General features: G+C 37.8%; 1 protein-coding gene across 1 annotated transcript in view; it reads left to right on the top strand.

Annotated features, from left to right (window-relative positions):
- LOC127453180 (igLON family member 5-like) overlaps window positions 1–26,024 on the top strand; it is a 250,862-nt gene that overhangs the window by 203,191 nt on the left and 21,647 nt on the right. Inside the window, exons 2-4 of the mRNA XM_051719406.1 lie at window positions 16,982–17,063; window positions 20,339–20,571; window positions 23,363–23,482. Coding sequence (XP_051575366.1) covers window positions 16,982–17,063; window positions 20,339–20,571; window positions 23,363–23,482 — 435 coding nt within the window. The remainder of the gene's footprint in view (window positions 1–16,981; window positions 17,064–20,338; window positions 20,572–23,362; window positions 23,483–26,024) is intronic.

Raw genomic sequence — 26,024 nt, 5'->3', positions numbered from 1 at the left:
TTATCAAAATAATGATGTGATCAAAAAAAAAAAATATCTAATCACCTCCCTGAATCCAATAATTTTACCCTCTCTGATATTTTCCACCTTAAAAATCACTCTACAACAACAGGTGGAAAAATTATATTACAAATAAGATCATAAATTCAATTGTAAATATAAACATAATAATAGTAATAATTGAAAAATAAACCATGACCCTCTACAAAGTTTAACACAAATCTCATAAATTTTTGTGTCATAAAACAGCTACAATTGTAATTGTCAGGGACATAATTTTCTCAGGAAAATAGCAAATTGCACTTTGCAGCACTTTATTAACATACAATACACCCACAGATAGTTTGCGTGCATACACCCACAGATAGTGCAAACACTCACACCCACTGCGCTGGCACGAAAATTGGAGAAGACGTAAAAAACAACCTTATTGTAAGTGTTATGACATGATGAAATATTGACTAAATTTAAAAGGCATTTTTGTTGAAAGACAAAGATTATGACTAACTGTAATGCAAAACTGAAATGCATCTTGTGCTGGGAGTAAATAGTGACCAGGTGCTTGAAGGTACGGATGTGACAGGTGGCTGAAGGGCAGGTATGAAGCCCGTCTCCTTACTGGCCCGTCTCGGAGCAGGAGAGCACAGAGGGAAGTGGATACAGGGGCTTCACACAGCCCAGCCGAGTTAATGGGATCAGACGTGGAAAAAAAGCATGTGCCAGTTAATGTTTAATCCTCTGCAGCCTCGGGCTTCAACCTACTGATAATTCTTGGGCCGCCTCTCTTCATCATCAAGGTATCGGGAGGAAGTGCCTCTGTAAATATTTAATTGGTTGCAGCATGCAGCTCCACTTCTCACTTCTTCCACAAGCCCCTTCCTCCGTTCCCAACCTCACAACTGTTTCTACTTCCAGAATTCTGACCATTGACTCTCCCTCTGTTTATCAGTGGCTGATATCAAACAATGTTTGCATGAAACGTTGTTGTATCAATACATTTGTAATATTTATTTTGCAAGCTACAGCAGAAGACAGTATGGTGACCAATGGCTGATATAATGCACAATTCAATGACATAAAAATTAGCTTACACTTAATTATACAATATTTAATCAAAATCAATCAAAAATCTAAAATTCTGTCCTTATTTACTCCCCATAACACAGTTGCAAAGTTGTACGATTTGCTTTCCTACTAGGAACACAAAAGGAGATGTTAAGGAGAATGTTAGCCTCAGTTTTCATCCATTTTCATTGCATCTTTTCTTCTGTAGTGAAAGTGAATGGCGACTGAGACTGAACATTCTGCTACACATCTTCTTTTGTGTTCCACGAAAGAACAAAAGTCATACGCATTTGGAAATGACACGAGTGAGTAAATGATGACCGAATTTTAATTTTTTGTTAATTATCGCATTACTGGATTATTCAAAAGTTCCACATTTTTATTTAATATACACAATTTTTCGTTGAATTCCCAGGCCAAATAACTATATTGCGATATTGCCTACCATCACTATGACTTAACATTTCTGTTATATATAATTAATTGCATCACCCACCCCCACATTCGCTGTTATAATTGGACATTATGGGGAAAAAAAATAATAATAAAAAAAAATATATAAAATGACTTAATTTCTCCAGATCTTTTCGCCAAGACGGTTTTTAGCAGGTTATTGTCAAGCAATTATTATTTCCTCCAGTTGCTCCACCATCATGATGTCTTGGCTTTCAGAATGCTTTTTTTTCATGTTTATTTGATTGTCAAGAGTAGTGAGCAATAGAGGTTCAGTACAAAGGCACTGAGGCTCTCTGCCGTCAAACTCCAGTGTGCTTTTGTTAATAACTTTGCGCCAGAAGCAAGTGCAATTACAAACGAGAGCATGTACAAGTCAAGGGGATACAAATCATGTTTGAAATAAAGTCCCACAGGTCTAAAGGAATCAACCCCTGAAGCCTCGCATTGTACCAGCACAGCAAATGATACATCTGTTTAAAGCCCAGTGAACAGTTAAAGATAGGTCAGGTCATTTGTAGACAGGAGAGAGAACAAGAGATGGAAAAAGGTGCGTTGCAAATGGCACACTTCTGCACTATTCTACACCATTTTGTATTGCGAGTAGTGTGTTCACACTGAAAATGCAACAAAAATAAGAGTACTTAGAAGAGTGAATGTTGGACACTTCATGCACTCAGCGCTCACGTCTTGCCCTACGTAGTGGAAGAGGCGGAGTTACCAGGCCACGATGCTGGACTGACAAAACAATTGCAATTAATGGTGAATGCGGTACCTAGCGAAACTTCTGTGAAGACGGCACTTTACATATGTGAGTTGAATGCTTTACCATCACCCCACACTTTGTGAATGTGTACATTATTTGCGATGAACATACTAAAGCTAGCAGCAACACATCGTGTGCGTTTAAAGCTGAAATAAACAGCATTCCACATGGAGGCTTTCAATGCATGCACACTACAACTGTTTTGTGATACTCTTCAGGACAGTCAACGGGAGGTGCATGTGCAGACGACGCGCAAATGCGCATGTCTAGAAAAAACCTTGATTCTGCCACAGACATTCTGATAGAATTCTCCATTCCAACAGAAAAACCGACACAAAACCTCAAGGTTAGACTCATTTATTACAGCTGTGTACTGTGCAGTCTCAATTGAATGGTGATGCAACTCGCAAACTTCCCCACACCCACGTCTGCCGCTTTATATTCTTTCACATACTGTATGTGTGTCTCTCTCTCTCTCTTCTTTGAACCTCTCTCTCTCTGTCAAACGTTTTACTGCATCTTTCACTGGTGTGTTCACACCCTGTTTCTCGTCCATAGGGACCTAGATTGAATTTGACAGCACTTGAGATGGTGATACTATGATGTTGTGGATCCTATTGCACATTCATAAATACTGGCGTACAGGACACCCGCTTCCTTTTCATTTATGTCACGGTCAAATGTTTACAGATAGACCTGCTGTAGCCCACCAGAATTACACTTTCTAAATGAAAAATCTAGAAAGATGAACAGAATAGTTTAGCAAAGGTGCAAAAAAAGAGAAGATAGACTATGTTTACATGCACAGATTTTCATTATCTGAATAAATTAAATTTGATTCCAAATGTACTGTTTATATGTACCTTTAAATTAATTCTGTCATTACTTATCCTTATATTGTTCTAAACCATAAGACAACAAAAAACCTTTTTTAATTATTAGTATGTTTGCCTTGTTTTCCAGTAAAAATATCGAAATATTCTTAAAACAAGATCTATTTACTTGACAAGCAAAACGACTCCTTCAATGATCCGTTCTAAAGGATTCATTCTAAACTCCTCCTTTCAGAGAGCCTACTCTGCTCTGATTGGTCAGATGTCCCAGTCTGCTGTGATTGGTCTACCGCTTAGTGTAGTGTTTGAGGGCGGGTCAAAGGTGTTCGCGAGCAGCCAATGAAGACCAGAGGCGGGTTTTTTTGTTACCAGATTACATAGGTTAGTACAGGAAGTAAGTCTGGAATTACTAACGACACGTTTCAGGTGTTCAGAATCAGTTCTTTCTTTTGGGAGTCAGTAACTCCATTTGTCGTGACTTTTTTTACATTCACAAACAGCTATATAACACACTACATGAAAGGTAATATTTGAAAAACCATAATAGGTGCTCTTTAAGCATTAAGTTTAATAGAGTTTACAGATTTCTCAGATAATAAGACTTAGTATCATATGATATTTTCCTTGTCAAGTAAATATATCTTGTTTCAGAATGTTCAGATATTTTTACTGGAAAACAGGACAAAAATACGGAGTATGAAAATAATTTTTTGCAGTGTATGACTTTCTGCCTAATCTCTTTCTGTGTTCCATGGAAAGAAGAAAGTCATATGGGTTCGGAACACCATGTGGATGAATAAATGATAGATAAATGACAGAATTTTCATTTTAGGGTGAACTACCCCTTAAAACTTTTTAATCTGATGAAAATATCTGTGCATCACTTGTATTCCAAGCAAAATTCCTGTGCATGTGAAAAGCAGCATTTAGTGTCAACGATACCTTAACAACAAGAAGCCTTTGAGTCCTGTCAGAGAAAGAGTCAGCTGACTGAAGAAGTTAGGAAACTCAGCATGGCACCCAACCGAGTAGTTGGCATGTATGCCTTTCTTACATTATCTAAAGATCCCCTTAGAAATCTTTTATTCTCATGTTGCTAACTTTTAAGAATTCAAAGAAGAGTCACAAACTTCTATATGTCATAAAGTTTTAAGACTCAGAGGTTTACTGTGCATGTACTATTCTTTTTTTAACAGATTATTTAAGATCTACACCACCTCTTGTGGATAGAATTGTCCTTATTTTATTATACAGATAAATTATATTTATACAGTGTGGTGAACAATCAGACCAGATGACATTCCAGGAGCCAGTTTATGGCAGAGCCCCTATAACTGTCAAGGCAAAGAAGAGTGGCTCCATTTTGATTGGATCATGGCAGGACCAACACAAAAAAATGCCAAGCACAGCCATTAGATAAGCTGCTTGGACAACTATCAGATACTTCAGAAAGTAAGGGCCCGGACCTTCCAACACGTTAGAAAAGACTTCTCATTGGTCCATGAGTTGTTTCTTAGCAACCTCTCAAACCCCCCATCCTAACGTTTGCCCTAAGACCAGAGGTGAGAAGGACCATAAAAATTCTTCATGATCTCTTGAAGCAGCAATAACTTACCATGTGGCAAAAGCTGAAACAAAGAAGCCACAAAGAGAAATCTTTACACACAAACTTTTACTCCTTACATGGACACCAACTGCAACTCATCCACTCCATGTTTGTTCACAGAACTGTTTATGTACAGTAAATTGCAGTTGTTCATTTAGCACAATAGTTCACACAAACTGAACTATGGTGGTATAAATTAATGCATGCATAATATCTAATCTTTCAATATCATGTTTGGCCTCTATATCTTCAGAAAAATGGCAAAAGTATTTTTGAAGAGGTTTGGAAAAGGAACAATGCATAGATTAAACTTTAAAGACATTGTTTTAACCATGTACTTTAAAATATGCAAATGTTCTACACAGAGAAGTGTAAGGCTTTACTGGTTGTTTAGATCAGTGTTACTATCAGAAATAATTAATAATTATTTATTAAATATTTAAATTAATTAATTGAATCTAATTCATTAAAACCTCATATGGGGCTCCAGTAAATGTAGTGTGCTATGTTTAGGAGCGGGTTTGGTTATTAGCAATAATTAATAATTATCAAAGATAATTATTAATTATTAAAATCAATAGAACATTGATGAGAATCAATGTTAGCTTTTTTTAATCCTTTAAATCAACAATTATCAAAGATAATCACCAATCATTAACAACTATGATACATTAATTAAAATTAACACTAGCTTATTGATCATTCAAATTCAACAATCATCAAAGATAATGATCAATTATCAAAAATCAACAGAATATTAATAAGGATTAACATTGATGGGGCACCACCCTGGAATCAGGGACTAATAACCAGATAGTATAACAGTCTCAATATTAGATTGTTTTCTTAGGAAAATCGACATCCGAAGAATATCGATTTTCAGAAAAAAAACAATGAATGAAGGCTTGAATCCGAGCACTGACATCCCGTCAGCATGACACAGGTGTATGCAAAACAAACCAAAACACTTCTCTTTGTAATATAAACAAAGTTTATTTATGCAGTAATATCAATTAATAACTAATACAATGCAGTCAATAAACTTCCGACTTACAACTACAAACTAAACAGTGATATGATTAGATATGGAAACTAAAATAATCCTATAACACATAAGGTGTGTGTGTGTGAGAGTGTGTGTGTAAGGAGGGACGCGCACAAAATGGCGGACGTGACTCTCGTGGACACGCGAGACTTCCGGCCAGGGAATATGGCCGCGAATGTGGGCGGAGAGAAATCAGTCCATGGTAGCTTAGGGACAAAGCTGAGCTTGATCACGAAGCTATCCACTAGCCAAAAATGTGTGCCAGAATGTTTGTGAGGGGTCGCATGTGTGTGTGGTTAGTACGAGAGAGAGAGAGAGAATTACGTGACGGCCCCAAAGCCGATTTCACGATCGTGGGAGAGAAAGTAGCTGTTAGTTTATCACTCAGAGACGCGGTGGACGGCTTGTAAACTGTCCCGCGGTCTTTGATTCTTTAATGGATAAACTCAGTTTGCCAGTCTCGCCCGCGATGGCGGAAATGCACAACAGCCCAATGTGGTTGGACTACAATACAGCAAATCAAATTCGTGATAATTAATACCCTGAGTATTAATAATGAGCGGCCTTGGCGGTCCGTAAACTGTACAAGCAATAACCTTGATACACAAGAATAACACACTATAATATTCTATCTCTGCCCAGACGTAAACCTCTTACTTGAATTGCATGAGGACGTAGAATGTGTGTTCATCCATCCTTTAACTTTGACTCGGTTCCTCGAGGCTCAGGAAATGACGGGAGGCCGTTTCCTCGCTCTGTCGGTGGGCGGTACGGCTGCTGATTCTCGGCGGGCTGGTGGAGAAATCAGCAACGTTGACTTGATTGAAGATGGAAGAGAAATCTTTAATCTCTTCACTTCTGCAGGCAAACGGATGAAGATGCGGATTGCTCGGCGGTCTCCTTCTGATCCGTTAGTTCGGTGGAACACAGAGTAATCTCAACTCGTCCAGCGAGATGGAGATTGTATGGCCACAGTTTCAAGTCGGACGTTACTTCCTTGTGCCACGAGGCTGCACCTGAGAGCAGCGATGAGCTGCGTCTACACACGGCGAGCAAAGTTGCTGGAAGCAAATCCCGGAAGCATTTCAGAGGTATTTCTACTCCTGATGATGTCATGGTAGAGGTGCGTTCTGTCGTATGCCTCATCCAATAGGAGTTGAGAGTTCGATCCTTTAGTGAGCAAGGCTTCATGGGATTTGTAGTCTGTTTTGGACTCCCTTTGTTTGATTTTGGTGCGATTTTTATCAGTATAATTTATGACTTGGTATGTGGGGGCCTGAGTTAGGTTTTACGACTGTGTTAGGCCTGCCTTTGTCTTCTATCTGAATACATGAGGCCCAACAGAAGGGAGGCCTTCTCCAATGTCAGCAGCCAATCATAACCCTGAAACAAGAAGCACCAAACTGAAATTTCCTCCTCATAAGGAAGGTATAAATATATCCTCCGGATGACCACACCTTTGTTCTGAGTTCCCGGCTGTCCGAGTTCGGGAGCAATAACATCATAATAATCAACGTTCTGAGTTCCCGGCTGTTTGAGTTTGAGAGCAATAACAGAATAATAACTCTTCTCTGTTCTGGTCTCACTCTACGAGAGAGGCAATGACAGAATAATAATGAACATTCTGAATCTCTGGCCTGTGTGGTAGGAGATGTAACAGAAAACAAACCCTTCCAACATGTTAAATCTCTGCCTCACAGAGAGAGGATAACAGATCACCCAGCATTCTTAGTGTCCATCTGAGAGACAGTAGAAGACTGACCAAGGACCAAGTCTCACTACAAGAGACTATTGCAATACCAAATTCATAATCTCTATTCCAGGGAGATAACTACAGCGATAAGGTTTAGCTCTGGCAAGCAAAACCTCTCTTCAAGTTTCGTGCATCTGCGTGTTCCAGATGATGAATCTTGCACCGAAATAAGGGCTGTATATCTGCATGTTCCAGATTGCAAGAATCCTCTCTGTGCTTCCAAGAGATCAGCATTCCTCAGCTCCTTCGTGTCCAAGGCTGTTGAAATGAAATCTAGCTCCTACCCCACTGTAATGTGGCCCTGAGCCCCAGTGGAAGACATCGCCATCACCATCACCGGACTCATCAATCGATCAAAAGCGTAAATATCACTACTAAACCTCTTTCCAGAGACCTTGGCATTAGTGTATACTATCAGTTTATGATTTTCTAATGTTCTTTAGATTACATATCCTGTGTATCAAATGTCTTGCAAATAATCTGAGAGTTATTTGTTTAATTAGGAATAAGGCTTTCACATTATTAATTAACAGAGAAACAGCAATGTATCTTTCCATAAGATAATAGTCATACTTTGCCATTGCTGCATCCACTTCAACCACTTACATCTTTCCATCCTATGCACTTTATTTACCTATTAATTTATATTATTCTTTTAGCATATTAGTACCATTTTGTAGTTTTGTTTGTTATTCTTGTTTATCTTTTTTATAAATAAAACTAATTTTATTAAAACTGTGTGTTCCTTGTTTTGAAGATACAGAAGAGCTCTAAAGGGTTAGGCCGAATCTTATGAATCCTTCAGATTAATCAGATGATCAGCTCCCTCCAATTTACATATTTTTAATTTCTTGAATGGTCCATTTGGATCATTCTGTTATTGTTAAGGTGAAACTCCTTAGCTGGTGCCCCGAGGATGGAGTGAGGGGCCGTCTGATGTTAATAATCACACACACATACACCTTGAGTGAAGGGTGATCAAAAATAACCACATATTTTGGTGTCTTGTGTGAGACCCAGTTCATTTCAGTTGGTGCCAGTGTGATTCTCACTACAACAGCATGTATTGTAAATGTAGCTACTGTGTGCATCAGCAATTTCACCCCAATACAAATAATAACATTTTGGAAAACAATTAAAGCATTAATGTATATATATATATATATATATATATATATATATATATATATATATATATATATATATATATATATATACACAATTTATTTATTTATTTTTTACAAATAGCATAAATATCAAGAAGCTATGCAATCTTAGGGTTACTCCATTTGACATGAGCAAAATGTGCCTATACATAAAAATGTCAAAAAAAATTTTTTTTGTCACATGACAACAGAATGGCTACCTGCATATATATATATATATATATACACAATTTATTTATTTATTTTTTACAAATAGCATAAATATCAAGAAGCTATGCAATCTTAGGGTTACTCCATTTGACATGAGCAAAATGTGCCTATACATAAAAATGTCAAAAAAAATTTTTTTTGTCACATGACAACAGAATGGCTACCTGCATATATATATATATATATATATACAGTATGCTGTATACACAGTGTATATATATATATACACAGTATATATTTTTCACTGCTTATTTTTTAAGAAATAATTAAATAAAAAAGTTTTTCCAGACTACTTATGGCAATATTTCTTTTTCAAGAATTTCATCTTTTAATGAGACTTTTAGAAAAAATAGGCTAACCCCAGAAAAAAAATCTAAATGACTTTGAACTCAAAAAATTGAAAACATACAACATCCTAGTAGAGGTGTTTCAAGTAATTGTTTTGTGCGAATTGCATTTTTTATGTATTTTGAAATAACTTCATAGATTCAGACCAAAACAAAATGAGCATCATGGCATTGATCCACACCCGGCACAGGTGAATTCCTCACTACCCCTACATTTTCTTTAAGCCTAGTATGCATACTGCACACAGCTGCAACCTAGTCTACACTCTCATTTTTCTGCAGGGAACACCTTGGACAAAGACCTTTGCGGTTTGCACAACACAGCAAAAATGCATGGAACTCATTATAATCAAGCATATTTGTGCACGTGGTGTGTGTGTGTGTGTGTGTGTGTTGCCCTAGCTAAGACATAACGGCAAGCTGGGGAGCGTGAGCTTCCCGGAAACCGGTATTGAAATCTGAGGTGCCAATTGAACTGTGAAGGCAGGAATTGAAAAGAGAAAAGGGAATAACCCCCTCTGTTTTATAACCTTTTATAATAAATGCATTGGGGTTTTAGCATGTGTGCATACATCATCCTTTTTGATGCAGAGTACTCAAGTGAGGAAAATGAAAAAAAGATGGTATGCATGTGTGTGCACGTCGATAACTGAATTGAATTAACCTCGATACTGTACATTTCGTGCAAGATTCATTGAGCTGTGCTGTTATGCGTCAGGACATCTACAAGGTTGTTTCATACATCAAGAACAATGTGCAAATAAAAAAGAAGAAATTCTCGCTTTTCAAATGTGTTCTGCATCTAGACTAACCTGAAGTGCATAGCAACTGTTTCTAATGTGCTTTAAGGCCACAGAATTTCAGGGAAACTCTGGTAACGTTTGGAATGGAATATTAGCATACTGTGCAGTACATCCTACATAACATTTCAAAGAGAGGAATGCAACATTATTGTCACATAATCTCATTATATTGCATGTTTTATTCAGCGAGTCGTGTCCAGTTAGCATGTCGGAAATAAATGTGGATATTTGACATTTTTTACACTCTTTTTTTTTTTTTTTACTTTTTGCATTTGAATCAAGTATGGAAGATCACGTCAAGTGCACTGCATTAATGAATACAGTTGTGTACATTGTTAGATAATGCAGTGTTCTCTGAACCAATCATTAATCAATTTTTCAACTAATAAGCAGCTATTGCATTTGCTATAAATGCTATTTTTTTGATCATTTTATTATCTTCCCCGAGGACCACTGATAATGTCAGTAAAGTGTTTTGCACCAAAACTGTATAGTTTAGTAATAAATAATAATTTTCCACCCTTTCTCTGGCCCTCTGTCTCAAACGCTAAGTTTTGGGCTCAGCGGCTCTTTTAAACTTCAATGTAAACGCCTACTGTTCTGATTGGTTAACATCGTCCCTCAAATACACTATATTTCAAACTCAGTCAGAAGAGAATGAATAAGCTCCACAACATTATAAAACTACATTTCAGGGTTTACACATAACGCACATCCAACACATTGCATCCGAATATATTAAACTTCACTCAAGCACAACTGTCAACACTCAGCACCATAAACAATCAAACAGACATGGCATTTGAAATATTCATGAATTAAACTGTTTAATCACGTTTTTGCAGTCAAGTCCAAGTGTTTTTTAACTGCCCCGTTCTTCAATAACAGTTCCTTTGCAAAGCTTGACTCATATTCACAGTCCGTAGCATGGTAAAATATGATGCACACACATAGGTGAACCGAGGCGCAGAACGCCAGAAATTAGAAATACATCCAAACGGTCAAAGACGCCCAGCTTGTGCTTGTTGACACCACGTCTTTTAAAAGTGGCACGATAAACATGACAAAGGTCAAAGATGTCTGTTTAATGCATGTTACGTAGCTGGTCCTGCTCGACCTGCTCCGAACAGGACTTGAACCGGTGTCTCTGGCATGGGAGGCAGGCGTGCTAACGAGGAGGCTAAAGGCTGCAGCCTCCAGCGTCAGTTGCTAGTGCACCCCTTGAGGCCAGGGGAGTGAGGTTTACACACTGCACAGCTATCACATACCAGCTGGCTCCCATTACATTATATCCACAAAAGTTTCAAAATAGTAAGGATAGTTGGTTGCACTAGATCTGTCTCTCTCCCTCTCTGTTTACGATAGGAACTGAGCGCCAGTGGGCGGGGCCAAGGGTAGGATGATGCATGTTGTGGGGCATGTAAATACAACTGAGCAATGTCTCGTCATGAACACACAGTTTTCAAAACGAGACGTTTCAGAAAGGTTGGAACTATAAATGCTCTTTTTAGACTGGGGAGGAAGTTTTGAGTTTTGAAATTTACAGTATGTTTTTATAGTATAGTTACCTCTTATATGTCTAAATATCAAGGAAAATTGTATTTTCCATTTCATGACCCCTTTAAATTTAATGTCAGTAAAGAATGTCTTATGCCTAAAACTTCCAACATTTGCCTGTTATGGCTTACCATATCTGCAGTATGCTATGCATAAAGCTTTTGAACAGTTTACCCCTGCTTATTAGAACAGCTCCAATGCTGTTATCTCAATTATCAATTAAAAACTAATCTTTTCTCTGAGGTTTTAATTAACCATGAACTGAGATTTGTTTGACCCCTTGTTTAGTATGCTTATTTGATGTATTTATACTTATGCTTGTTATTGTTTTCTCTACATATTTTATTGTACAGCACATTGGTCAACAGTTCGTTATTTTTAATTGTGCCTTATAAATAAATTGATTTTCCTTGTCTTGCCTATACTGTGCACAAGTATGCACATTTCCTCTATGCAATAACCAATACTATTTTATCCCATTTAAAAAAAATAATTGTATGCCAAATACAGTGTATACTGCACAGTATTCAGTAAGTAGTAATCTAGTATGCAATTCTGAACATAGCCCTGGATCTACATAGTATGCATATTTTGGCAAATTTGGTAACAGGTTTTCCATGCATGCAGAAAATGTGTATACTAAGCATAGTATACATACTGCATAATGCAGAAACCATGCTACCGTAATAATACGGTAGCATGCTTTACCGAACAGCCACACATTCTTTTAGATATTGCTGTTTAGCTCCTTGACTCTTTGAAATATGCATGCACACATGATTATATAGAAGCACCTGTCTTTGAAAATAATGGAGATGATTAAGCAATTACTCTGATTCAGATCAGCCCATGCCCTTGTGTGCGGCAAGTAGAGAAAATATAATTTGGCAATGTCAGTGCTGGTCATTTGAGTGGATAACGCAAAGCAGCTTTATGCAATTTTAAGAGGGCAGCATTAAATTAAAAAACATATATTTTAACATTAGACATTAAATTTCTATTTTAAATTCACTATTGTTTTAAATAGAATTGTTCTGTAGTCTATACAGTATTTAACACAATTACATCAGAAGCAACTAATTAAATTACTGAAAAATTAAGAGTAATCCCTTACTTTACTTTTTTCAATGGAAAAAGTAATTGAATTACTGTAATTAATTACTTAGTAATGCATTACACCCAACACTGCACCACACGCATGACAATGCGGCCCACACTTTTTCTCATTACTCTGTGCAATTTAGTGCGCAGATATAAAAAGCCAAGTGTTTGGCCATCAGAAGCTGCTTTGCTTGAAATCTAGGAACATATTTTTTTGTTGTCGGTTCACTCCAGGGTTATTAATGTAGGCTAAAACAAAAACAAAGAAGAGTACTATTGATTTAAAAACAGTTCTGTGTAAGTTTTGGTTTTTGCCACTAGTGGTGCAGAAATTATATTTCATCTTTAACTATAATTGCTAAAACTGAAACTAAAATATACATTTACATTTATTCATTTAGCAGACGCTTTTATCTAGGAGGAAGATGAAAGATAGTGGTGATAGAATGGATTAAGATTTTTCAAGAAGAAGGAAGAAGACAGTTATTAGTGTGAATGGGTCAAGTGCTCGCGAAAAGATGCGTATTTAGATGTCTCTTGAAGGTGGCTAGAGAATCAGCTGCTCGGGTGAAGATTGGCAGGTCGTTCCACCAGTGAGGAACAGTTGAAGTGAAGGTCCGGGAAAGATTATTTTTTCCTCATGTGAGATGGCACCACGAGGCGCTGCTCTCCCGTCGATCATAAGCTTCTGGATATCTCATAGACGTGAAGTATCGAGTGTAGATGGGGTGTGCGGAGCCAATGATTGTTATGTAAGCGAACATCAGCTTGATTCAAGCAGCCATTGACAACCAGTGCAGTTCGATAAAGAGAATGGCGTGACGTGAGCTCTCTTGGTCTCGTCGTAGGCCAATCATGCTGCTGCGTTGTGGATCAATTGTAGAGGTTTGACTGTACTTGCAAAAAGTCCTGCCAGAAGAGCATTGCAGTAGTCCAATCTAGATATAACAAGAACCTGGACAAGGAGTTGTGTAGCATGCTCATACAGGGGCGCATTAACACACGGGCTTATACGGGCTGAAGCCTAGGGGCCTACAACTCCCATGGGGCCCAGTGGGAGGAGCGGTTGTTGACATGGTGACAGTCTGCAAGTGTTAAAGGCGCCCGTGTAGTGCTTGTTCATTGCACTGCAGTTGCACCCCCAATGGGGAGTTGGGTCTCAACAACTTGAAGGGGGCCTCAGCGGACCAGCGAGCCCATGGGCCCAGAGGTACCTTAAAGTGCCCCTGTGCTCAGATAGGAAGGGTCTGATCTTCCTAATGTTATATAGAGCAAATCTGCAGAAACGGACTGGAAAATACTTAAAAATGAAACAGAAAAGTGCCTATGAAATAAAACAAAACTGAAACTGTCAATAACTTGCTGAAACTAACTAAAACTACACTAAAATTTAAATACATTTTTGAAAATAAGTATTAAAATAAAATCTATTAAAAAATCTTTTTTTAAAAAAAGCAAAACTCTAACAGCCCTGCTTCACTCTTTCAAATCACACTTGGCAAGCTGTTGGTTCAGTGGCTTCGCATGCCTCCGTGCACTAAATGCAAAAACCTCCGGGTGCTTCTTACCCCTTGACTTCACTGGTTTCTCGTATATTAAACCTCGCAGGCAAGACAACCAAATATTGGCCAGCAGATATTAAGGACAGTACTGGTTATGACGGGCTGATGATAAACAGAACTTGCACACGGAGCTCAGCCCTGGTGCCACGCTGGCAGTGCTGACGTGTCTTGCGACAGAACCACGCCGAGACAGAGGCCTATGCTTCGATAGCGCACCTGGGGTGCACTAATCTCTGTTTGCATAGGAAATTGAAGCATATTTCACAAAACCCTGAATAGATAAGAACAAGAATGCCATTTGAATTTGTCCACTTTATTTCGTCTTGTGCCACGTGCAAACAGCCAAAGCAAATTCACATTTCGTCTGATGTTGTCTGTTCCCAGTTGTGCATGTCTGTCAATTCATATTGTGTTTCAATTGTGTTTCTTCAACTATGGGTACTTTTGGCCTTGTGGAATTTTGAAATTAAACTTTATTTGTCTACAAACAATGTCCAACTGAATGTCATTTCCACCACCTCTGATGTTTTTTTGTTTGATAACACTTTGTGGTGAAAATTATATTTTAAACGACCTAAAAAGAACCTATAGAGAACGTTCTCTAATGGTTAATTTTAGGTTTTATTTTTCTTTCACACTTTACATTATTTTATCCATTCCTCTGCATGAAGTTGCATGCTGACAAAATTTAAAATTGAATGGTCATTCTGGTAGACTGACTCACTGACTGACATTCCTTTATAGATTTCCTCAGTAAATAATTGGAAAGATAAATATTTCACTCATTCAATAGAAAAGAACATTATGTACCACGTACTATATAACCTAGAAGTTTTTTTTATTGTTATTATTTATCTACTACAAATGAAGAGAGGTAGCGGGGTGTCCCCGCTATACTGTTTTAGGAAATGCAAAATCAAGGCACAGTTTTTAGTATGGTATTGACCTACAGCAAGGTTGCAGAAATTGTATCTTCCAAAATGTGTTGTGGCTCATTTTTTATGATTATATAATAATTATAATTCATTATAATAAATAATTATTCTATCACTTGCTTATCTATTTAAATTGCAGCATGGTTGTAGAAAGGTTCTCGGACTTTATAGGTTAAAAGTGAAGGATCATGTACAATCTTAAACAAGCGTTCTATTTGTTGTGTGTTTTGGGAACCAAAACCTACCATTTCCAGAATGTTCTGGGAACAAAGAAATGTTAGTTGGGAAGGTGAATATTACAGTTAATCTTGAACTAATGAAATCTATTGCCTATAGTTACATTAAAGGGGTCATGACATGCATATATTTTATTTTATTTCTGCAACGTTTTTGCAAAACTGAAATGATGTGCTTCCTTACACGTTTGGCTGCAGTTTCCAAGTAAAATGTCCAGCGGGGGGCGCCAAAACCGAGCAAAGTGAGTTTGTAATCAGACGAGGTTTTGAAGGTGAATTTTAGATGGAGGTTTTAACAAGTAAAACGTACCTCCCTAACCTTTACCCTAAAATGTTTACTCTAAACCTAACCAATAGTGTCCGAAAAGATAAATGAGACTTTAACATAACAGACATCCTTACCCTTAACCAACACCTAACTCTAACCGATAGTGTTTTAAAATGAAGCAAAAAAGAACACTAATTTACTGGGGCAACCATGTCATTTTGTGTCACTTCTATGCAACTTTCGCCCTTTTTCTACCCTGTATTTGTCCTTCTGTCTTAAATGCTCAGTTTTGTGTGTACTTCACTTTTAAGACACGCCCACTGTTATGATTGGCCAACATCATTGAAAAGCAAACGCCCTCCCACCATTACAAGTGTGGAACTGTATTTTCCAAGAATGAAATAAAAACTTGCAAGCGATTACGAAATCCAGGCAATCCAGCTGAGGAAACACCCTCGAATGATTCATTGGTGGACCGGGGAAGGGGGTCTCCCTCGATAAATTTGCTGCTTAAATATGGGAAAATGTGCATCCCCATGTGTTCAATTCGGCCAAAATGCATGACATCATGCTTATAGAGACAGATGATGTGACATCACAATGTAGCCGATTTCAAAACGAGTCATTTTCGCAGGGTGGATACAATGAATGCTCTTTCTGGACTGAGAGCTTTGAGTTCTAAAACTTACAGTATGTTTTTATAGCACAGTAACCTCTTATATGTCAAAATACCAAGGAAAATGTTATTCCTCATGCCATGACCCCTTTAATGCTACATAATAGTACTTAAAAAGAAAATGTAAACAAAAAACAATGACCTTTACAAACGGCTAGTGCAACTCTACCCTGGCCCGTATGTGTTTGTATACAAGTGACAGCATGTGTGTATTTGTATGTGAGATTGTGCATTCATATCCTTGACATTGCAGCGGCTGTCCCTTCATTTCACGCTCCACCTCTAGCCGCGTGAATCCTCTTCCCAGGGCTCATTATCAGGTCTGTTCGATGAGTGCACGGCCAGGCAGCGCACGGAGCAGAACCCAATCATTATTCAAACCCACCGCCGGTCAACACTGACGGCTCCACGTTGTCGTCTGCGGTCATATTATTCTCTCCTCACACATAACTAAGCAAAAGCACAAAAATAAATCCTGACTGACCAGGATCAATGCGGTACTCAGCACCCGCCGTGCCACCTGAGGGAGTCTGGGAGAGAGTGGACCTTCTGTTGTTGGATAAACTGCTGTATGCTCACCATCTCGTTTTCTTTGGCAGGGCCCAGCAGCGCTCAGGCAGCCGAGTTCGGCCATGTGCCCGACAACATTACCGTGCTGGAAGGAGAAAGCGTCATTTTGAGGTAAATCATTCATTTCATGTGTCACACGGACATATCGAACATTAAATGGTTAAAGAAAACCCACTGGTAATGTAGGGCTGTCGATTCGAATCGATTAAAAAAAGAATCGAGAGTCGCCACCGCTCAGGGGAATCGATTCTGCTCAGAGCCGTGACATGGTCATTTAGCATTTATTCGGTCCAATAAATCATAAGTACTGTAAACAGCGTAGAGTATGCTTTATATTGCAATGTATATTGTGAGATTTCACTTTGCCTCCCGTTGAGTCTGGAATTGACACTTTGAATCGATCCTGAAAACCTGGAATCACTCATTTCTGGAATCGAACTTCCCCAATGGCTATGTCAAAGGGAAATTTCCCCCCAAAATGAAAAAACAAACAAAAACTCTCATCGTTTACTTTTAGAATATTTCAGCTCTGTAGGTCCATACATTGAAGTGAATGCTGGCCAGAACTTTGAAGCTCCAAAAATCACATAAAGTCAGCATAAAAGTAATCTATATGACTCCAGTGGTTTAATCAATGTCTTCTGAAGCAAAACTATAGGTGTGGGTGAGAAACATAAATATTTAAGTCCTTTTTTACTTAAATTCTCCTCCCTGCCAGTACGTGGCGATATGCACGAATCGGCAAATAGGAAAGAAGAAGAATATGAAAGTTATAGGGGTGATTTACAGTAAAAAGGACTTCAGTATTGATCTGTTTCTCACCCACATTTATCACCAGTATTACCCACAATAATACCACCAGTATTATTAAGGTAATTTTGTGCTTTTAATTCAATTTTGCGCTGAAAAAGCAACTGAAAATTCACCTTTGTTCTTTCTTTATTTACAATTCCAAACATTTATGGATTTTTTTTCTGTCTTACAAGGAACATCAAAATAGACGTTTAGCAGAATGTCTAGGCTGCTCGCTTCTATATAATGATTGTGGATGGGGACCATGGGCTCCCAAGCTCTAAAAAGGACAAAAATCACCATAAAAGCTTAATAAAAGTATTCCATGAGACCCATGGACTATATTCTGTCTCACAAAGTCATATGATACCTTTTGTGTAAGGAACAGACTGAAATTTAAGACAGTATTCACTGAAAATCAAGCTTGACAGCTGTGATCACCATTCACTTCCATTGTGGGAGACTTGGACATTCAGCCAGGGGCGTAGATTCCAGGGGGGATGGGGGGTCCCCCCCCAATAATCAAAATGAGCAAGTACAACCCCTCCAATATTTATACCTTGATCAATAAATTCTTGATCAATAACCCCCCCCCCGAATAACTCCTGAATACAAGCTTGTTTCGAAGGACATTAGGGTGAGTAAATGATGACCAAAACTATTACTTTAACTTGTGGCAATTAAACAATGATAAGTCAAGAAAGAGATGTTAAGAATCCCAGCTGATATTAGGCTACTTCAGCTCTACTGTATATACTGCACATTTTGCAGGTCTACATCCAGGAATTCTTAGCACATAGAAAATGTGCATACTGTGCACAGTATACGTACTATACAGTATACTTCAGCAATTGTAAGAGTACCGACATAATGCCCAACCCTTCTGGTTTTACCACTAGACACTTATCAGAGGCATCAAGTTAGGGGTGCATTTTTGAAATATGAATTTGACTCTTTCTAGTTTCTTGTTTGTCAGTTTCTGGGCAGAAATGACTTGGTTTCATTCTGTCAGCCAGCAGTTGAACTCTTGAACTGTCTGTCAGGGGTTTAAACACTCAAAAGCACCATATTATTATTCCACACACCTACACTATGAATTTGATGTGATATCACAGTTTGATATGCTGAAAGTCAAAGCTGACATGAATGTGAGTGATATTTACTGCTTAAATGTGTCACCTTTTCTCCATTTAAAGATGAGAGCAGAGCAATGACATCTAGAGGCAAAACACTGGTACTACGTGTTATTGGAGTGACTGAGTTTACTGGGTCTGATTTATTGTAGGCTTTTGATTGCTTTTGAATTGCAACATAAGGTCCGGTCCGCAGTGCATCTTATTCTGGTCAAGATTGACTATCGGCTGACATCTAAAATGACCAATCACAGTTTGTTTTGTCTGAATGTCTCCTGTAGGAGCAGGTTTATCTGTAAAAGATTTTTCCACAATAATAGACCAACTTGTGCGGACTTTGTGATCAGAACTTTTGTTCACCGAAAAGTAATGAGTGGGTAATTCCACGATTGCGGTGCCTTTTGCATCCCACTGACTTTACATTTGCCAACAGACATCTTAAGTGAATTTAAATCACAATTTACAATTAAGATAAATTACCTTCATGACAACATACGTCAATTATAAAAAGTAACTAAAAACAGTATCTGCATTATTTTGTAAATCTAGAATTTATATCATGCTTAAAACACAGTGGGCATGAGCAATTCATTATTAGTTAGAAAAAATATATACATTTTACTTGTGTTCCAAACATTTCAATTTCATAACAAAATTCCATCAAATTGAATTGAGTAAAACTAAATTAAATTTATAAAAAAAAAAAATTTATTTTAAGTTTTATTCATTTAATTTTCTTAAAGATTACTTATTTCAATTTGATAGAATGCTTTGCTTTGAAATGAAAATGCGTAAATCTTAAAAATAGGCTAAAATACTTTTTTGAGTGAAATATTGACTCAACCCTGTTACTTGAACACATTCACCCCAATGCAATGTTTTGAATATATGGCCAAATATGTCTTGATGCTGGCCTGAACACCATATAAAGATAAAAATTAAGTTCTTTCATTCTTTTTTCTGTATTTTCAGTGATATTCATCCTGTTAAGTAGCATTCAACTATTTTACAGCCACTTCTGTTTTTCAATTCTTCTTTTGTTTTTACTTCTTTAATAAATAAAATGTTTCAAAATTTTAGATATAATTGGGTTTGTAGGCTCTGTTAAAAGGAAACAGGGTTGAGAAACATGCAGCCATTGTCCACAAAAAAATAAAATAAATAAATAAATATATATATATAAATAAAAATGTAATATTATTGCCTGAGATATGCAAGAAGTCAAGGCCTAGGAGGCACCGCGATCATGGAATCGCCCGAATACAGATTGTTTTAATAGATATAACTCATAAAACACAATTCTGGCTTCTAAGTGTCTAAAATAAAACTCTGAATGTATTTTAAAGATTTGATGCCCGCTACACTGGCAAACTTGACATCAATGACATCACAGTTATTGACTGTAACTAGTCGATTCTGTCTGCCACAAACTTGTTCTTTTCAATCTGCACTTTTTCTCAGATGCAAGATTGATGAGGAGGTCACACACAAGGCGTGGTTAAACCGCTCCAACATCTTGTTTACGGGCACAGATAAGTGGTCCCTGGACCCCCGCGTTTCTCTGGTGAACAACAACAACAGCGACTTCTCCATTAAGATTGAGAGAGTGATAGTGGCTGATGAGGGACCCTACACGTGCAGTTTCCAGGCCAGAAACCAGCCCCGTACGGCCCACGTCTACCTCATCGTCCATGGTAAGTCTGTCCTGACAAACCAGTACTGATCTGTTGATCTGAGGATGGTGTGATGGCTTTAAGGTAAAAGGAACAGTTAATCCAAAAATGAAAACTCTGTCATCATTTACTCAGGGCATATCCACACAAATTCGTTTTTGTTTGAAACCTCGAATCATTTCATGGAGAGCGTTTTCGAAAGTCTTAATTTTCGGTGGAGGAAAGCACTGTTCTAGTGAGAATGAGAGGTGTAAACGTAGATAAATTAATGCGTTTTCAAATAAAGGTGTATTAGTGTGGGCGTGGCCTCACATTTTTCCATCTAGGAAAACAACTGAAAATCAGAAAGGACAGATGCAAAAACGCCTTCGGTGTGAACCGAAGTAGTACAACATTAGTTCATATGACCTGTGCGCTACATTTGATAGCGTTGTGTGAGAAACAGACCAAAATGTAAGTCAGTATTTACCGATACATTTTCCCTCCGGTGAGCTGCAAACTTGAAAACCACCGCAAACGAATCATTGAATCAGTAAGTTCAACTTGAGAACCAGAGTTCAGTCCGATTCTGTGACTTAATTAAATGAAAATATGGCGCACCAAGACACGTCACGCCAGGTTTATGTCAATAACGAGATGACGGAGAACCACCCTTACAAAAATGCAGAGTTCTGGCAAGCTCGCCACAAACTTGCCGCAAACATGCTGGCAAACTCTTCGTTGTTGCCAAAGGTTTCTTGCAAGTTCACCAGTATGGGTGAAGAGTTAAAAACTTCCGTGGCAAACATTTGTGGTGAATCGCAAGCTCATTTGCATGTGAAAATAATAGGTGGCAAATTTGCGGCAAGTTTGCCAGAACTTTTGTAGTGATGATCGTCAAACCCGGAGCGATGTGTCATATTTGAAATGAACATGCCTGCAAATGAGATTTGATAGCTATGGTTGAGGGGGAGATTTTCAGTAAATAACTATTTAAAATTCTGTTTGTTCCTCATACAAAGCTATCAGATGATTTCAAAAGACTTGGAATATAGCACGTGAGTCATATGGACTACTTTTACGATGCTTTTTTGTTATTTTTGGAGCTCTACAGCCCCAGTTCCCATTATAGAAAGCAGCCATCTGGATATTTCTTCTGTTGAGTTCAAATATGAAAAGCCATGATGGTGTTTGCCTGAACTATTCCTTTAAAAGCAGTATCTAAGAGGCACAAAGAGGGCTGCTGGTGGATTAAAAAGAAGCACAAGGGGGTGTTTATGCTCAGTGCATTTCTAGAAGACCTTTAGATTGACCGAGAGTGCAGGGCGAGGCATGGGCCGTACCAATTGTCACGGCAACAGTGAACTGAGTAAGAGTTCTTGTGATCTTCAGTGACATGATTTATTGGCACCAGACAGCTTTGTTGATGAATTGTGATCATTCCTCCCCTTACCGCAACCCCGCACCAAACCCTCTGCCGCGAGCTGTCAGTTGTTATGTATATTGCGCTTTACGCAGTACATTTTCTTGTAACAGTACAAGATTGAAAATATCAAAGTGAAAAATATTCTAAAGCACATTACTTGGCTGGTGTTGTACAACACTATCCCATGCATAATCCTATCCTTCTTGGACCTCAAAGCAATTCTATTGGCCGAAAGAACTTTTAATGGATTCTCTATTCTGTAAAATCCTACAAAATTGCTTTGATGTCCTCTTAATATGACCGTTAATGTCCTGCTGAAAAAAAAAAATATCTTGAACCAGCTAAGCTGGTGTTTGTTGGCTTTCGTTAGTTTAAGCTGGTCTCCCAGCCTGACCAACTGAAAAGTGTCCAAAACACCATCAAAACCAGCCAACAGATGAGCCTGGCCAGGAATTCTTTACATTTGCGGATTTTTTGAGTTAATACTGATGTCTGGTTAAAATTTAATGTGAATAGCCTCATTAAAAATATATTTACTGACAAAAATGTTGACGCGTTCAATACTTATTTCCCCCACTGTATATGTATGTATTTATTTTGTCTTATTGTGTATTCTATATATACTTAATTTTCTATTCAATTTTTATTTATTTATTTTTTTTAATTATTTTGTCTTGTTGATGTATTATTTGTGCACTGGAAGCTCCTGTCACCAAGACAAATTCCTTGTATGTGTAAGCATACCTGGCAATAAACCTCATTCTGATTCTGATTCTGATTCTGATTCTGATTCTGATTCTGATAGGATTCTGTGGTGGGACTGAATCTTGCATTTTTAGAATGCATCCCAGGCATGTTGTTGGCCAACCAGCGGGCCAGAACCATCTTTCAGAAAACAGCCTTTTATCTGTGCCATGGAGCTTTGCAGACAGATGACCATATGTGCGCGATACCATTGTGCCCTCAATTTTAGCCTTGGTGCGATATGAGTGAAAATAATTACACCCCCCAGTCACTCCACCAACAGGAATGAGTCCGCTATGGGTCCAATCTTAACTTTATCATCAGTAAGTATTTCAAAACTGAAAAATGGACTGCTTGAGAATGCCTCGCAGGCCAAATTTTTTGCCATCTTCATTAAAGCTCTGGCCATTTAAATTCAAGGACCATTATTATCTGTCCGACATTATGCATTGCCCTCTGCTTTGGGAATTTAGACCGAAAGTGCTGATTGGACTCATTTATAAAACCTGAAACAAACACTCCATCTCGCTGGTGTCTGAGCAAATACATCCGACTTGTTCGTTTCAAAACTACGTTTGATTTTGAATCAGAATATATCCAGTGCACTAATGTGTATTTTTCATTAATCATGACATTTATTAACTTGTCATTCTCTTTTTGCAGTGCCAGCCCGGATAGTGAACATCTCACAGGATAAATCGGTAAATGAAGGTGATGATGTTAACCTGTTTTGCCTGGCCGTAGGCAGACCGGAGCCGACCGTGAACTGGAAGGACTTCAAATGTGAGCTGCCTTTCAAATGTTATGTTTGTAATGGCATACTGTACTAACATACTACTCTTACAATTTCTGCAGTATATAGTATGTACTGTATACTGTGCACAGGATGTGAATGCATGCCTTGCCCAGATGGCAGAAATGTGCAGAACTGAACAGAGCACACTGATGCATACTGTTTCACATATTGTTTTGTATTAAATAGTGGGAAGGATACAGTGTATACTGTAGGAAGCAAGTAACATTCCTAACACATCACATGTCTTTAGCTACGTTGAGAATATACTGTATGCTGCATGCTTTTTATTATGTCAGACATAAATGCATTGTTGTCACATGACTTTGTCATGTTGCATGCTTAACACAGTGAGTGACGTCCAGTTACAATCTCGGAAATATACATTTATTTTGCATTTTTGTTCCAATTTTGTGTAAGAAATGTAAGGAGATCTCAATGGATTTTACGTCTCGCACATTCATCTCACTGAAAATGAAGCTGAGTGCTTTGCATTGTGAGATTCAGTGTTCCATCCACCGAAGTAAGGATTTTCCATGCATAAAGAACATTTGTATAATGTGCATCGTATACAGTACAGCGTACTGCAGAAATGGAGTAGTATGATGGCATGCTATTATGAGCATTGTCTGTGATTTAAAGCTCTGATTTCATTACAGATAATTACAGCCACAAGCAGCGTGATAATTGTCAACATGTGTCATCATCATCTTTGTCACCGTTATCAGGCCTGCCTCAATATTAACAATCTTGGTCGTCATTAACATACTATTTATAACTTTCATCTTCACCGATATTAGCTGCATTCATTTTGAGTGATCGTAATGAAACACGTAACGGGAGAGGGCATTTTCATTAAATCTTTTCACTGAATCATAACAGGGTGGTGGGGAACCTAATTTACCATCATTTATTTTTTAATTGATTCTTTAGTCCTGTGAAATCAACTGAAGAGTCTCCCTGCCTGGACACATACCAGCTCCACATGGACAGAACAGCTGAAATGAGATACTAAACTTCTAGTTTGTACAATGTAGAATATGTTCTGGACCTTTCTATTAACATGTCAGGTGGTAATGTCTATTTTTGTATAATCCAATGAATTAAATCTGTCAAGAACATGTCTGTGTATTTCACCCCAAAATCAAAAGATAGAAATAAGAAATTATATTTTACTTAGAGGAAATTACGCCTATTTTTAGGACCATTTTGATTATTTGCATTTTGACTTATGCCAAATTTTCTCACCGTAATACAAAAAAATCACATTCTCTTTACTGTAAAGTTTTAACCACTAAGTTAATGTGTCATGGTAGTATTTGTTACTTCCTTTCATTTGCTGATATTACATTAAAAATCACTATAATGCAGTAAAAAAAAAAAAGACTATTATAGTAATAACAATCTAATGAGAATAATCTTTGAAAATAATATACTCAAAAGTGAAATGTCGATGCATAACAGTAATGTGCTTTAAAAAATGTGCTTAATTGTAATGAATATAAATAATGTTACAATGCAACAAAAAAATGTAATGGTTCTAAAAAATGGTTTAATTTTCTTAAGGGAAGTATTAAAGGAGATTAGTAAAGTATTAAATTCACAGGATGATTCAAAAGTAGGTAACTCTCACACAGTTATTAAATATTTATCATTCAGCTCTCTGGTGCACTCAAATCTGATTGGTCAATCGCGCCATCTAGTGGTCTGATATTTCGGAATAACAACCACACATCCAAGGATAAAGTAACATTACACCGGTCATCCAAGAATTGCGAGTCATCTTTCCTACTTCTCGTATCACCCCGCGATCTTAAAAAGTAATCTGATAAAATAATTTCAACTCAAATTAACATTTTATGTCCATTTATTCATTTATTGGCAAGTAGTCGTGTAATAAGCCAGAACATTAGCAGTCAGACGGTCATTTTCGCAATATAAACACTATCAAAACTCTAAAGCAAAATTCTGCTTTTTCTGGAGACTCAGTGGTCTATTTAATCTCACATGATAACAATTAATCAGAGCAAATGAATGTATCATCTCCATTTAATTATTTATTTGGCAAGTAGCCATGTAATAAGCGGGGTAATCTACAGTTGGCCGGTTCGTGTCGGGGTCCTGAACACCCTGTCTGGATTTATCTAAAATGACTCCTGCCGTGATGTAAAATTTTGGTCATACAGCCCCCTTCTGCGGTGGCCCTAGTCTGCAGATCTCTTGGTCTGTGGTTTTCCCCCACTCAGCACTTCCACTGGACCCCATAAGCCACTGCCAAGACAGAATACAGAGAGGGGCATAAAGAGAGAGAGAAAGAGACACATTATTATTCAGTGTGAGTCACTGCAGTGGAGTTATTGTCTGCCAGCAGCAAGGCGAGAAAAGAGGGGTGTATAGACACCGCAGGAGAAAGAGCGAGCCATCTGGACGAATACATCACACTGTAGGAAACTAGATAGGGTGAGATGAGATCACAATCTCATACATGTCCACTATCACCCCGCCCACAGTGACAGATGACACGCCCACCTC

Source organism: Myxocyprinus asiaticus, chromosome 15 (assembly GCF_019703515.2).
Source record: "Myxocyprinus asiaticus isolate MX2 ecotype Aquarium Trade chromosome 15, UBuf_Myxa_2, whole genome shotgun sequence".
Classification (NCBI taxonomy): Eukaryota; Metazoa; Chordata; class Actinopteri; order Cypriniformes; family Catostomidae; genus Myxocyprinus; species Myxocyprinus asiaticus.
Note: the sequence above shows the minus strand (reverse complement) of the source record. Positions and strands in the feature narration are given on the sequence as shown.